The sequence below is a fragment of the Malaclemys terrapin genome, chromosome 1 (genome assembly GCF_027887155.1).
Source record: "Malaclemys terrapin pileata isolate rMalTer1 chromosome 1, rMalTer1.hap1, whole genome shotgun sequence".
NCBI lineage: Eukaryota > Metazoa > Chordata > Testudines > Emydidae > Malaclemys > Malaclemys terrapin.
Window position 1 is genome coordinate 201,182,841 of NC_071505.1, and position 16,455 is coordinate 201,199,295.

A 16,455-nucleotide genomic window follows, 5' to 3' on the forward strand; every position below is an offset into this window, starting at 1 on the left:
GCGTCCGCCGGTGGAGCAACGGAAACAGGCGCCTCCAGCACCGTCGACTCCGGCGCCGAGGCCGTCGAGTCCGGTACAAATAGCGTCTCCACCGAGGCCGGCGGTGATACAGTGTCTCCCGTCGACTCCAGAGACCTTCGCGGCGGCGAGAGACTTGATAGCTCTCACGGAGCCGGCACCGCCTCAACCACCGGCACCGACGGCACCGTTGACTCGCCCGGTACAGTCAAGAGGGAAACCTGCCTTGATGCGCCCTCCATCACAAGGGCTGGAACCTCGGCGCCGATCCAGGTCCCGAAGCAGGTCCCCACGCCGCTCGCAGTCCCGGCACCGAATATCGTCTCGGCACCGGTCGTACTCGCGGCCAAGATCTTCGTCGCGGCACCGGTCTACGTCTCGGCACCGCTATGATCGTCGGCACCGATCAACGTCGAGACGTAGTTCTCGGCACCGCCACGCTCGACGCTCGACGTCGAGAGGCCGCTCCCGGCACCGGGCATACTCTAGGTCCTCGTCGAGGTCCAGATCTGACTCCCGGCACCGACGAGGTCATCGGCACCGGTCGCGGTCCCGGCACCGATCGCCGGCACCGCACAGAGATAGATCATCTCCGGACCGGCACCGTGCGGCACCGCAGACCACGGGGATCGTTTCATCTTTCGCGGCACCGCCATGGCCGTCAAGATCGGCGTCTCGCTCCTCGGAGGACCTGTCGAGATCGGCATACCCCCCTCAGGGGCAGGCCGAGGAACGAGACTTGGGCCATTGGCAGGAGAGGGCAGAGGACCACTCTCATGGACCATCTCACTGGTCGTTTTGGACCCCGTGGGCGTATCACCAGGAGCAAGGGGCTTCATTACCATCGACCTCTCGCTCGGGTCACTCGGTCAGAAGGGCCCCAGAATCCACCATCTCTCGGCCTCCGCCTGGAGGCATGGAGGCTTCTGTGTCCACACCACCCGACACCGTGGACCCAAGTGCAGGTGACGCTCCGACCCAAGACCAGGGGGACCGGGACCCCCCCTTGGATCCACTACCACCGGAGGCGTCCTCCTCCTCCTCTCCGAATGAGGCAGTGGCGGGCACTTCATGCACGGGTCCCCCTCCGATAGATCTTCGGGCTCACCAGGATCTCCTGCGCAGGATGGCCCGTAATATGGACCTGCAGACGGAGGAGATAGTGGAGGTGCACGACCCGATCGTGAATATCCTTGGATCGGATGCCCCATCGAGGGTGGCGTTACCCTTGATCCGCACGATCCAAACGAACGCGGATACGATATGGCAGACTCCTGCCTCCATTCCACCTACAGCGAGAGGGGTGGAAAGGAAATACTTTGTCCCATCTAAGGACTATGGGTACTTGTACACACACCCCCAACCGTGTTCACTGGTGGTGGAATCAGTGAATGCACGAGAGCGCCACGGCCAGCAGGCTGCAGCGCCAAAATCAAAAGAGGCTAAGCGGCTTGATCTGTTTGGCCGTAAGGTTTACTCAGCCGGAGGGCTACAACTTAGAGCGGCGAATCAACAGGCGCTACTGAGCCGCTACAATTTCAACTCCTGGAACTCTATGGGGAAGTTTAAGGAGTTGATTCCCCAAGAGTCCAGGGAAGAGTTTGGAGCCATGGTTGAGGAGGGTAAGAAGGTGGCTCGGACCTCCTTACAGGCCTCCCTGGACATAGCGGACTCGGCCGCAAGGACCCTGGCCGCAGGTATCGCTATGCGCAGGACCTCCTGGCTCCAAGTTTCGGGTTTGCCCCCTGAATTACAGCAGACCCTACAGGATTTGCCCTTTGAAGGACAGGGGCTGTTCTCGGAGAAGACGGACTCTCGATTGCAGAGCCTCAAAGACTCCAGGACAATCATGCGCTCCTTGGGGATGCATGTTGCGGGTCCCCAGCGCAGACCATTTAGGCCGCAGCCTCAACGTTTTTACCCCCCTCCACCTCGTCAGAGACAGGACCCTGCCAGAAGGCGAGGGCGAGGTGGTAGGAGAAGATGGGCTGGCCCTCAACCCGGTCAGAACCAAGGGCCACCAAGACCACCTTCAGGTCCTAGACAGAACTTTTGAAGGTGCGGTCGAGGACGGCGCCCCAGTCATCCCCCAGGATCCAGCTCCCTCCTTTCGGGATCGCCTCTCCCACTTCCACCGTGCTTGGTCCCTTATAACTTCGGACCGTTGGGTCCTCCGCACGGTGGAGAGGGGATACGCTATCCAGTTTTCTTCTATCCCCCCCTCCCACCCCCTTTCCCCGTCCCTCTTCAGGGACCCTTCTCACGAGCAACTTCTTATACAGGAGGTTTCTACGCTCCTGGCCATGGGGGCCATAGAGGAGGTTCCGATAGACTTAAGGGGCAGGGGATTTTATTCCCGTTACTTCCTGATCCCGAAGTCCAAAGGAGGTCTGCGGCCCATCTTGGACTTGCGCGGACTCAACAAATTCGTAGTAAAGTTGAAGTTCCGCATGGTCTCTTTGGGGGCCATTATCCCTTCCCTCGATCCTGGAGACTGGTTCGCCGCCCTCGACATGAAAGACGCATACTTTCACATCTCAATTTACCCACCTCACAGACGCTTCCTGCGATTCGTGGTAAACACGGTGCACTACCAATTTACAGTCCTTCCCTTCGGCCTATCCTCGGCCCCAAGGGTGTTCACGAAATGTATGGCTGTCGTGGCAGCGTACCTTCGTCGGCAAGGGATACAGGTGTTCCCGTACCTAGACGACTGGCTGGTGCGCGGTCGCACCAAGGAGCAAGTTCACGCTCACGTCCACAGAATAGTGCACACATTCAACAAGTTGGGCATCCTACTCAACAAGGACAAATCCACTCTAGAACCTACCCAGAGAATAGAATTCATCGGCGCAGTTCTAGACTCCAGACGTGCACAAGCCATCCTGCCAGACAACCGATTTGGCACCATCACGAACCTCATTCAAGGGCTCAAGGCCTTCCCAACTACCACGGTGAGGTCGTGCCTTACCCTGCTGGGTCACATGGCTTCCTGCACGTACGTAACCAGGCATGCCAGACTTCGACTTCGCCCGCTTCAAACCTGGGTGTCATCAATATACCGTCCACATCGGGACAGCCTGAACATGGTGGTCACGGTCCCGAACTCGGTCCTGGCCTCCCTCACCTGGTGGCTAGATCACACTGTAGTCTGCGAGGGGATGCCATTTCACGCCCCACAACCCTCCCTGCACCTGGTCACAGACGCGTCATCTCTGGGGTGGGGCGCCCATCTCAACGAACACCATACCCAGGGCCTGTGGACTGCATCCCAGTTAGCCCTACACATCAATGTTCGGGAACTGATGGCGGTACGCCTGGCGTGCCAGGCATTCCTCAATCTCCTACGTGGCCGCTGTGTTAGTTCTCATCGACAACACCACGGCCATGTTCTACATCAACAAGCAAGGAGGAGCACGTTCGTCAATTCTATGCCAAGAGGCCATTCGCCTGTGGGACTTCTGCATCGCCCACTCAATCCATCTCACGGCATCGTTCCTCCCTGGAGTCCAGAACACTCTAGCGGACCGACTCAGCAGGTCCTTCCAAACGCACGAGTGGTCTATCCGTCCGGACATTATACATTCCATCTTCCAGAGGTGGGGGTTTCCCCAGATAGACCTGTTTGCATCTCGAGACAACAGGAAGTGCCACGTGTTCTGCTCCCTACAAGGTCGAGCTCCGGGCTCCCTCTCGGACGCCTTTCTGCTTCCCTGGAAAGACCACCTGTTTTATGCCTTCCCTCCGTTTCCTCTGGTCCACAAGGTACTGCTCAAACTGCGCAGAGACCAGGCACAGGTAATTCTGATCGCTCCTGCGTGGCCAAGACAACATTGGTACACCACACTGTTGGAGCTCTCGGTTCAGACACCGATCCCGCTTCCGTTGGATCCGGATCTCATCTCTCAGGACCACGGCCGGTTGCGTCACCCCGACCTCCAATCACTCCACCTCACGGCGTGGCTGCTCCATGGTTCACCCAGGCAGAGCAGCAATGCTCGCACTCTGTACAACAGATTCTACTGAGCAGTAGGAAGCCCTCAACACGGACCACGTACCTGGCCAAATGGAAGCGGTTCTCCTGTTGGTGCGAACAAAGAGCCACATCCCCGTTGCAGGCACCCATTCCCCTTATTTTGGAATATCTCCTCTCCCTAAAACAGCAGGGGTTGGCGATATCTTCAATTAGAGTTCACCTGGCCGCTATATCGGCCTTTCACCCAGGGGAACTCGCGTCCTCGGTATTCTCTAACCCGATGGTCGTTAGATTCCTCAAGGGCTTAGACCGGATGTACCCACAACAACGTCAGCCCGTTCAGACGTGGGACCTCAACCTGGTTCTCTCCAAGCTCACAGGTCCTCCATTCGAGCCACTGGCCACCTGTTCTCTTTTGTACCTATCCTGGAAGACAGCCTTCCTTGTAGCCATCACCTCAGCAAGGCGCGTTTCTGAACTCAGGGCGCTTACATCCGAGCCCCCTTATACAGTTTTCCATAAGGATAAAGTGCAGCTTCGTCCACATCCTGCCTTTCTCCCTAAGGTGGTTTCTCCTTTTCATATCAACCAGGACATCTTTCTCCCGGTCTTTCATCCCAAACCACATGCCACTCGCCAGGATCAACGTTTGCATTCCCTGGACGTACGAAGGGCCCTGGCCTTCTATATTGACCGCACAAAGCACTTTAGAAAGACGACGCAACTCTTCGTTGCAGTGGCCGACCGAATGAAAGGCTCACCGGTCTCCTCACAACGCCTATCCTCCTGGATTACGTCTTGCATCCGGACTTGCTATGACCTGGCAGGTGTCTCAGCACCGCACCTCACCGCTCACTCCACGAGGGCCCAGGCTTCCTCGACGGCTTTCCTGGCACAAGTTCCGATTCAGGACATTTGTAGAGCAGCGGTTTGGTCATCAGTCCACACATTTACAGCTCACTATGCACTAGTGCAGCAGTCCAGAGACGATGCTGCTTTCGGATCAGCGGTTTTGCACACAGCAATGTCTCACTCCGACCCCACCACCTAAGTTGGGCTTGGGAGTCACCTAATGGAATGGATATGAGCAAGCACTCGAAGAAGAAAAGACGGTTACTCACCGTTGTAACTGTTGTTCTTCGAGATGTGTTGCTCATATCCATTCCAAACCCGCCCCCCGTCCCCACTGTCGGAGTAGCCGGCAAGAAGGAACTGAGGGGGCGCCGGGTCGGCTGGGGTATATATTCAGCGCCATGAAGGCGCCACTCTAGGGGGCTCCACAGCCGACCCGCCGGTGTTGCTAGGGTAAAAATCTTCCGACGATCGTGCACGCGGCGCGCGCACACCTAATGGAATGGATATGAGCAACACATCTCGAAGAACAACAGTTACAACGGTGAGTAACCGTCTTTTACTCTTTTATAAGATATACCAAACCAGCCACAAAAATAAATTCCTATTTCACCACACTGGCTAACAAGAAAACATAAAGTGAGTCTCCTTAGGCATTCCAGTTCTTAATCATAGAATATCAGGGTTGGAAGGGACCTCAGGAGGTCATCTAGTCCAACCTGCTGCTCAAAGCAGGATCCATCCCCAGATAGATTTTTACCCCAGTTCCCTAAATGGCCCCCTCAAGGATTGAACTCACAACCCTGGGGTTAGTAGGCCAATGCTCAAACCACTGAGCTATCCCTCCCTCTTATATCAACATCATTCAGAGATGAGTGGTTCTTTACAACCGGTCTAATCAAATAGGTTCTTCTGATCCCAAAGGACTAGCCACGCATCCAGGTCAATATATAACTTAGATCTTACCCCAAAATCACGCTGATGCCAGTCCTTTAGTATCTAAAATCTAAAGTATCCGAGGGGTAGCCGTGTTAGTCTGAATCTGTAAAAAGCAACAGAGGGTCCTGTGGCACCTTTGAGACTAACAGAAGTACTGGGAGCATAAGCTTTCGTGGGTAAGAACCTCACTTCTTCAGATCACTTTTTGATCTGAAGAAGTGAGGTTCTTACCCACGAAAGCTTATGCTCCCAGTACTTCTGTTAGTCTCAAAGGTGCCACAGGACCCTCTGTTGCTTTTTATAAAATCTAAAGGTTTATTCATAGAAAGAAAGAAAGGTGAGAGTTAAAATTGGTTAAAGGAATCAATTACGTACAGTAATGGCAAAGTTCTTGGTTCAGGCTTGTAGTAGTGATGGAATAAATTGCTGGCTTAAGTCAAGTCTCTGGAGTACATCCACAGCTTAGATGGTTCATTCAGTCCTTTGTTCAGAGCTTCAGTTTGTAGCAAAGTTCCTCCAGAGGTAAGAAGCAGGATTGAAGACCAAATGGAGGTGTTTCCAGGGCCTTTTATATCTTTTGCCATGTGGAAGACATTCCATTGTTCTTACTGTGGAAAATCACAGCATCAAGATGGAGTTTGGAGTCACATGGGCAAGTCACATGTCCATGCATTTTGCCTAGTCACAGCAGGAAATTTCATTTAAGTGTAGATGGGTGTCTCCTATGGTCCATTAAAAGAAGAACAGGAGTACTTGTGGCACCTTAGAGACTAACAAATTTATTAGAGCATAAGCTTTCGTGGACTACAGCCCACTTCTTCGGATGCATATAGAATGGAACCTCCTACAAGACAGGCCCAACAAAGAAAATAACAGAACACCACTAGCTGTCACCTTCAGCCCCCAACTAAAACCTCTCCAGCGCATCATCAGAGATCTACAACCTATCCTGAAAGATGATCCTTTACTCTCACAGATCTTGGGAGACAGACCTGTCCTCGCTTACAGACAACCCCCCAACCTAAAGCAAATACTCACCAGCAACCACACATCACTGAACAAAACCACTAACCCAGGAACCTATCCTTGTAACAAACCCCGATGCCAACTCTGTCCACATATCTATTCAAGTGACATCATCATAGGACCTAATTACATCAGCCATACCATCAGGGGCTCGTTCACCTGCACATCTACCAATGTGATCTATGCCATCATGTGCCAGCAATGCCCCTCTGCCATGTACATTGGCCAAACCGGACAGTCTCTACGCAAAAGAATTAATGGACACAAATCTGACATCAGGAATCAAAATACTCAGAAACCAGTGGGAGAACACTTTAACCTGTCTGGTCATTCAGTGACAGACCTGCGGGTGGCTATATTACAACAGAAAAACTTCAAAAACAGACTCCAAAGAGAGACTGCAGAGCTAGAATTGATATGCAAACTAGACACAATCAACTCCGGTTTGAATAAGGACTGGGAATGGCTGAGCCATTACAAACGTTGACTATCTCCCCTTGTAAGTACTCTCACACTTCTTATCACACTGTCTGTACTCGGCTAGCTTGATTATCACTTCAAAAGTTTTTTTTTTTTTTTTTTTCTTAATTAATTGGCCTCTCAGAGTTGGTAAGACAACTCCCACCTGTTTATGCTCTCTGTATGTGTGTATATATATCTCCTCATTATATGTTCCATTCTATATGCATCCGAAGAAGTGGGCTGTAGTCCACGAAAGCTTATGCTCTAATAAATTTGTTAGTCTCTAAGGTGCCACAAGTACTCCTGTTCTTCTTTTTGCGGATACAGACTAACACGGCTGTTACTCTGAAACTTGTCATTATGCAAGGCACTGCATTTAGCCGTATGGAATGGAAATCCATCAACCTCATGAAAAAACTCGTACAGATACAGACAGACATCATCTTCCTTTCCAAATGCAAGCAGATGGACATCATACCAAAAGGACTAAAGGTAAAAAATCCATTACAATCTACATATCACACAGACTATGCTGAGAGACTGTGTCACACACTCTCAAAGAAACTGTGAAACCACCTGATCAGCATCCTATACAGCAAACAGGGAAAGATTAAGAATGAGCTCTCAGAACTGGATACTCTCATAAGAAACCAACCTTCCACACAAACTTCCTCATGGATAGACTTTACAAAAACTAGACAAGCCATTTACAAGACAAACTTTGCCTCTCTACAAAGGAAAAAGGACACTAAACTATCTAAACTGCTACATGCCACAAGCAGCCACAACAGTAGTTCCCTTAACCCACCCAGCAATATTGTTAATCTTTCCAGCTATACTCTTAGCCCAGCAGAAGAGTCTGTCCTATCTCGGGGCCTCTCCTTTTGTCCCTCCAGACCCATGAATATGATACAGTTCTGCGGTGACCTAGAATCCTACTTTCGACGTCTCCGACTCAAAGAATATTTCCAACATACCTCTGAACAGCATACTAACCCACAGAATCCTCCCTACCAGCACTACAAAAAAAAAGGATTCTGCATGGACTCCTCCGGACGGTCGAAACAACAGACTGGATTTCTACATAGATTGCTTCCGTCGACGTGCAAAGGCTGAAATTGTGGAAAAGCAACATCACTTGCCACATAACCTCAGCCATGCTGAACACAACGCCATCTACAGCCTCAGAAACAACCCTGACATCATAATCAAAAAGGCTGACAAAGGAGGTGCTGTCGTCATCATGAATAAATTGGAATATGACCAGGAGGCTGCTAGACAGCTCTCTAACACCACATTCTACAGGCCATTATCCTCTGATCCCACTGAGGATTACCTAAAGAAACTACACCATCTGCTAAAAAAACTCCCTGACAAAGCACAGGAACAAATCCGTACAGACACATGCCTAGAACCCCGACCAGGGGTATTCTATTTGCTACCCAAGATCCATAAACCTGGATATCCTGGACGCCCCATCATCTCAGGCATTGGCACCCTAACATCAGGCTTGTCTGGTTATGTAGACTCTGTCCTAAGACCCTACGCTACCAGCACTCCCAGCTATCTTCGAGACACCACTGACTTCCTGAGGAAACTACAATCCATCGGTGATCTTCCAGAAAACACCATCCTGGCCACTATGGACGTAGAAGCCCTCTACACCAATATTCCACACAAAGATGGACTACAAGCTATCAGGAACAGTATCCCTGATAATGTCACAGCTAACCTGGTGGCTGAACTTTGTGATTTTGTCCTCACCCACAACTATTTCACATTTGGGGACAATATATACCTTCAAGTCAGCGGCACTGCTATGGGTACCCGCATGGCCCCACAATATGCCAACATTTTTATGGCTGACTTAGAACAACGCTTCCTTAGCTCTCGTCCCCTAACGCCCCTACTCTACTTGCGATACATTGATGACATCTTCATCATCTGGACCCATGGAAAAGAAGCCCTTGAGGAATTTCACCATGATTTCAATAATTTCCATCCCACCATCAACCTCAGCCTAGATCAATCCACACAAGCGGTCCATTTCCTGGACACTACTGTGCTAATAAGCGATGGTCACATCAATACCACCCTATACCGGAAACCTACTGACCGCTACACTTACCTACATGCCTCCAGCTTCCATCCAGGACACACCACACGATCCATTGTCTACAGCCAAGCTCTAAGATATAACCGCATTTGCTCCAATCCCTCGGATAGAGACAAGCACCTACAAGATCTCTATCAAGCATTCTTAAAACTACAATACCCACCTGCTGAAGTGAAAAAACAGATTGACAGAGCCAGACGAGTACCCAGAAGTCACCTCCTACAAGACAGGCCCAACAAAGAAAATAACAGAACACCACTAGCTGTCACCTTCAGCCCCCAACTAAAACCTCTCCAGCGCATCATCAGAGATCTACAACCTATCCTGAAAGATGATCCTTTACTCTCACAGATCTTGGGAGACAGACCTGTCCTCGCTTACAGACAACCCCCCAACCTAAAGCAAATACTCACCAGCAACCACACATCACTGAACAAAACCACTAACCCAGGAACCTATCCTTGTAACAAACCCCGATGCCAACTCTGTCCACATATCTATTCAAGTGACATCATCATAGGACCTAATTACATCAGCCATACCATCAGGGGCTCGTTCACCTGCACATCTACCAATGTGATCTATGCCATCATGTGCCAGCAATGCCCCTCTGCCATGTACATTGGCCAAACCGGACAGTCTCTACGCAAAAGAATTAATGGACACAAATCTGACATCAGGAATCAAAATACTCAGAAACCAGTGGGAGAACACTTTAACCTGTCTGGTCATTCAGTGACAGACCTGCGGGTGGCTATATTACAACAGAAAAACTTCAAAAACAGACTCCAAAGAAAGACTGCAGAGCTAGAATTGATATGCAAACTAGACACAATCAACTCCGGTTTGAATAAGGACTGGGAATGGCTGAGCCATTACAAACGTTGACTATCTCCCCTTGTAAGTACTCTCACACTTCTTATCACACTGTCTGTACTCGGCTAGCTTGATTATCACTTCAAAAGTTTTTTTTTTTTTTTTTTTTTTTCTTAATTAATTGGCCTCTCAGAGTTGGTAAGACAACTCCCACCTGTTTATGCTCTCTGTATGTGTGTATATATATCTCCTCATTATATGTTCCATTCTATATGCATCCGAAGAAGTGGGCTGTAGTCCACGAAAGCTTATGCTCTAATAAATTTGTTAGTCTCTAAGGTGCCACAAGTACTCCTGTTCTTCTTTTTGCGGATACAGACTAACACGGCTGTTACTCTGATCCTATGGTCCATTGTTAGTTAAATGTTCTTTTGATGGGTTACTCAATTTGAATAGTCCCTCCAAGATGTGTTGGCTAATTACTTCGTGGGCGTTACCCTAGGAGCAAATGTTTGAAATCCAAGTATAGAGCCAATACTTATAACTTCACATACAAAAATGATACATGCATACAGATAGCATAATCAGAACCAGCAAATCAGAACCTTTTCATAGACCCCTCACTCGACAACCATTGTACAAGATTTGTTACAAATATATAACTGGTTGCAACAATGATCTATATGGTCATATTTTAATCAGATAATGTCACAACATCTCTTCTACATGGGGAAATGAAGCAGAATTGCTATTGTGTAATAAGCTACTCTGCAATAGCTAGTCCAGAAAAGTTATTGCGCTTTAAACACACACCTTGCCTTATTCCATAAGTTCCATTTGTAGATGAGACCTTAGTCAAATACCCATTCACTGTGTATGGTCTTCCCTTGTTTTAGCAGCTATACAAACAAATTAGGGGTCTTGAGTCATTCTGACTTTATTACACCTCTACCCGGATATAACGCTGTCCTCGGGAGCCAAAAAATCTTACCGCGTTATAGGTGAAACTGCGTTATATCGAATTTGCTTTGATCCGCTGGAGCACACAGCCCTGCCCCCCCCGGAGCACTGCTTTACCGCGTTATATCCGAACTCGCGTTATATCGGGGTAGAGGTGTACTACTAGTTTTGACAACCTGGGCTTGCATATTTATTTTAAATCAGGTATATTTTAGATAAAGGCAACATTAATTTGTTAATATTAGAATAGTAATAGTAACTTAATTAAACTTGACTCTGATACTCAAATAGTTGATCTGTTTTTAATCACTAGAGTCTAGTAACCCTGAAATTTTGCTTTTAAATGTATACAATTTTAACTATTTACCTTTTTAAGTGTATATATACTTGTTCATAAGCTGATTTTTTTTAAATAAAAAAAGGGAAGCACCAGAGAAGGGGGTCGGCTTCTGAACGGGTATAGAGAGGGAGAGGTGGGATACAGCCCCTCCCCCCAACAGAGGGAGCAAGGAGAGGCAGCACAGCCAGAAGGGAAGAGGCGGGGCCAGCGTCTCTCCGCTTCTGGCCACGCTGCTCTCCCCCCAGCCTCCGAAGCAGCTGCAGCTCCGGGGGCTGGCAGGCTGCAGCCGTGCCGCTCTGTCCCATGCCCCAGAGCACGCTGCGGCCGTGCCAGCCCGCCGAAGCACACTGTGGCCGCGCCGCCCGGCCTGGCCCGCTGGAGCATGCTGCGGCCAAGCCAGAGACATCCTCCGCTGGCCCTCCCCAGAGAAGGTGGGAAGGAATGGGATGGGGAGAGTGTGGGGGTCCCGGGCTAGAGGTGGGGTCATGTGGGGAGTGGTCAAAGGGGTTACTCCCCTGACTCCCAGCTTTTTTCCACATCCTTCTTGTAGTGTGGGGCCCAAAACTGGACACAGTATTCCAGATGAGGCCTCACTTGGGCTCGGGCTGTAGGGCTGTTCAATTGTGGTATAGATGTTTGGGCTGCAGCTGGAGCTCTGGGACCCTCCCACCTCAGAGTCCTAGAGCCCGGGCTCCAGCCTGAGCATCTACACTTCAACTAAACAGCCTCTTAGCTTGAGCCCGCTAGCCTGAGTCAGCTGGCAAGGACCAGCTGCAGGTGCCTAATTGTAGTGTAGACATACCCTAAGTGTGGAGTGTTCTTGGATCTAATGTTTAAAGATGTGTAAAGTGTATGTTTTAACTGTGACTTTGTATTTCATTAAAAAATAAACGGAATGATTGTGATAATTCTTGCTTATTTCAGTTGTGTTTAAGTAACTCTTGTTTGTGCGGAGGGTTCTTTTTATTTTTTTCTTAACTAGGCCCTTGTCTACGCTACATAATTTTGGCAGTTCTGGAGCCTTTCTAGTTTCCAAAATATCAGATATGTTTATGCATTATCGGTGTCCTGTTTTACAAAAGTATGCCATTTTATATATTTGAAAGTGCTTGTTTATAGGATTGTTCTTTACATTTTTGCTCCAGTTCCCTAGTGTCATCTGCTGATGTAGTTTACAAACTACTTCAGATATAATGCAATGAAGAGGCTGACTGGACAGTGAGAAGGGATAGGGGAAAGAATGAGGCATCATCAATCAAATGCTGTTGTTATTGAGCAAAAGCTAGTGTATTTCAAATATATTTCAATGATACAGTGACTATGTAAAAGGTGTAAGTAGGAGGTTCTTGAAGTCTTGTGGCTTAAGTGAATATTCAGAGGAAATTTAAAGGATCGTAAGGTAATGTAGATTGCAACTCCCAAACCCCCTAATTTGAGGAGTTGGTCTAGTCACTATGTGGAAAGGTACTTCAGGAGACCCATAATATTTTGGGGGGAGTGTTGTGTGTGGACTCAGTAAACTAGTTTACACAACGAAGGTTTGCAAGTGTGTTAAACACTCAATTGTTTTGTGAGAAAATTATAGAATGCTTTTAAATAAACCCGATTGAGTCCTCTAACCCTTAAGAGTAACCATATGTGCCCAGAGAGTATTTCATTTCAAACATAACAGCTGATCAAGCTTTTCCTTTGCATTATGACCTTTTTGAAGGGTGACTGTTTTTATTCCAAATGGGCTAGTAGATATCATCTTTCTCTGTTTGAATTCTAGTTGTCTGGTGATCCGTGTTCTGTAGAATCTAAGAAACCAAAACGATCTGGAGAAATGAGTGCCTTCAATAAAGTCCTAGCTCATCTTGTAGCAATGTGTGATACAAATATGCCATTTATAGGACTTCGTATGGAGGTAAGTATTATGAGATTAACATTTTCCTAGAATTTCTTTGTATAAACTGATTTATCTATATTTGGGGGTGTGGCGGGGTGACGACTCACTGGCCCGGCGCCTCCTGCTGGTTGTTCAGGGAATTAGCTCTTTTCCAGCTCTGGAGCGCCCTCTGCTGGCTGATGTCCCACCTGTCGCTGGCCCCCCGTGTCCCTCCCGGACCCCAGTGCCTTTTACATCAGGGTTTTGCCCCCTAGTGGCAACCCACAATCTGGGTCTCCCCACCCAGGGGAACCCCCAACCCCATCCCCAGTGTGCCTCAGTGGCTACTGCCAGTCATCATCGAGCCCCTGCTCCCTGGGGCAGACTGCGGTCTATAAACCACTCATCATTGGTAAGGGGGGTTGGACCTGCTGCCTCTGCCTATATCTGGGCTGCCCCTCTGCAGCCCCAGTACCTTTGTTGGCCCTTAACTCGGCCTGGAGCCTGGGGGTTTGCTAGGCCAGAGCTCCCCAGCTCCCTCTGCCCTTCCCCAGCACTGCTCCACCCTAGATACCCTTCTCAGCTTCCCAGGCAGCCAGGTCCTTCTCTCTCAAGTAAGCTAGAGAGAGTCTGTTCATCCTTCTGGCCCACTGTCCTCTTATAAGGGCCAGCTGGGCCCTGATTGCACTGGCTACAGCTGTGGCTGCTTTCCCAATCAGCCCAACTTTTCTCCTGCCACAGCCCTCTCCCAGGACTGTTTTAAGCCCTTCAGGGCAGGAGAGGTGTAACCACCCTGCTTCAGGGGGCATGTGCTAACATGTCTTCAGACATGCCTGCATACTGTTCCTTCTCTAGTCCTCTCTGCCTTCCATTCTAAATGCGCGGCTGGCCAATGTCAGGAATCTGTTTGCATGGGCCAACTGAGTGCTTTAGAGCTCGGTCCTCCTACTCCAGTTGCAGCTGTGACTCCCTGCCACCGCTGATGCTTGGGAGAGGGAAGGGCGGGGTAGGGGACAGGATAAAGTGAAGAGAGAGAAGGGGAGATAGTGGGATGTCAAGGGGAGACAAGAGTGTAGTGTGGCCCCCCATGTTCTCAATTTTCCATGCTCAAAATGTGAAACTGTCACTTGTAGCAAGACGCAAACTTTGAAAGAGTGTACACCTCCCCCCCTTGAGTTTGTTTGTTATAACTTAATGAAATCTTCCTTTTTCTTTAGTTGTCTAATATGGAGATTCCACACCAAGGAGTACAGGTAGAAGGAGATGGCTTCAGCCATGCTATACGTTTATTAAAGTAAGATATTGTTATACACTTCATTTTATCAAGTACATGAACAGTATTAGGAAAAAGGAGCATTTGAAGAGTTTGACACCTTGCAACACTAAACTTTGAAAAGCATTTTTGTTTTAAACAATGGCTTATTTTACATCCCCAGTCATGTAAGGTAATGTGGCCTGCGGTGGGGAGGGGAAGAGTAGGAAAATAATGTATTGCCCTTTATTGTTGGAACAGTCAGTCCTGGTGTCTGTTCATAGGTGAGAATTGACCAGCTAAGGGGCATGGTCTCTGTCTCTTCCAAACATGACAAATGCACAGCAACTATAAGTAAGGCTGAGATTCTGTCATGCATATTTTTAGTAAAAGTCATGAGAAATAAAGAAAACTTCACAGAAGCCCGTGACCTATCCCTGACTTTTAAAGCAAAATGGGGAGCTGCGGGCTCCCCACACCACCCCAGGGACCCCGGCTCAGAACTGTTGGGTTCCTCCACCTCCCGTGGCTCTCAGCTTGGGGCACCTCTGCCCTCCGCAGCAGCCCAGAGCTCCAGGGCACCCCTGCGGCGGCCCAGAGCTCGTGGTGCGGCCCCGCAATTGCCAGCCACCAGAGGTGGCAGAGGGACCCTGTAGCTCCCTGCCGCTGCAGGCTCAAGTCATGGAGGTCTCTGGAAGTCAAGGATTCTGTGACCTCTGTGACAAAATTGTAGCCTTCCTTGTTCCAGCCAAAGATGGCTTTCTAACCTAGCATCTCCTGCTGCCGTCCTTGGCAGGAATTGCCATTCTGCTACTAGCCTGTGTCCCAGGTTCCCTGTGTATTTCTTAGCAATCAGGAGGTTAGAACCTTGGCTTGGAGGTTTCACAGTACCTCTCTCCAGGAATGTGAATTATGCTAATGCCTCCAGCCCATAGTTCTTCTTCTTTGAGTGATTGCTCATGTGTATTCCACAATAGGTGTGCGTGCTCACCATGTGCACTGGTGCTGTAAGTCCCTCCTCCCCCCCCTCCCCCCAGTATCCGTAGGGGAGCGCCCCAGCGACCCCTGGAGCGGCACCTCTGTGGCGTAGTATAAGGGGCACTGCGCGCTCTCCCCACCCTTAGTTCCTTCTTGCCGCCAGCAAAGGTGCTTCGGAACTGCTCTGCTCCAGCTTGTCTGCAGCTTTCCTCCAGAACTCTTGTTTGTTCAGTGTAATAGTACCTGTAGTTGAAGTAGTTAGTGTAACTTAGTTTAGTTTAGTGCGCCCAGGCCAGGGCGTGCCCTGGGTTGTAAGTCATGCAACACTTATAGGTGACCAGTGCCAGTGAGTGATTCGCACATGGACTGTTTATGCTGTCTGGGCGAAACCCATCTCTGTGATTGCTGCAAAATTGGCAGGTCTTTCAAGCCTCGGACCAAGAGAGAAAGAGACATTTGGCTCCGGGCTATCCTGATGGAGTCAGTGTTGATCCTGACTCTGGCATGCCGCTCTGAGTTTGCACTGGGCACCGCGGTGTCGGTGCGCGGCGACCCCTCAGTGCCATCTACCAGTCGGCACCGCTCCCCGTATGCAGGGCACACAAAGGCGGCTAAGAAGAGGCCTTCTCCGCCGTGACCTCGGAGCAAGACTGGGGGAGAGGATAGACCTATGTTGGGCAGTCCTTGGTCCCCATCGGCCTCCGGCTCAGGTTGAGCAGAGTAGTCAGGCCCATTCGGAAGTCCTGAATGTCTGGATGCCCTCCATGCCGGAGGACCTGCAAGCAGCCTGGCACTGCCAACGCTGGCTCCACGGTCCAGAGGCAAGCCACTGCTAGGATCTCCACAGTCGCCC

The 16,455-nt window shown here is 49.7% G+C and overlaps 1 protein-coding gene across 2 annotated transcripts in view; it reads left to right on the forward strand.

Moving 5' to 3' along the window:
- MED14 (mediator complex subunit 14) overlaps positions 1–16,455 on the forward strand; it is a 67,733-nt gene that overhangs the window by 21,958 nt on the left and 29,320 nt on the right. For both annotated transcript variants that reach the window (XM_054005780.1, XM_054005789.1), the window contains exons 15-16: positions 13,277–13,411; positions 14,590–14,666. In XM_054005780.1, the coding sequence (XP_053861755.1) occupies positions 13,277–13,411; positions 14,590–14,666 (212 nt within the window). The remainder of the gene's footprint in view (positions 1–13,276; positions 13,412–14,589; positions 14,667–16,455) is intronic.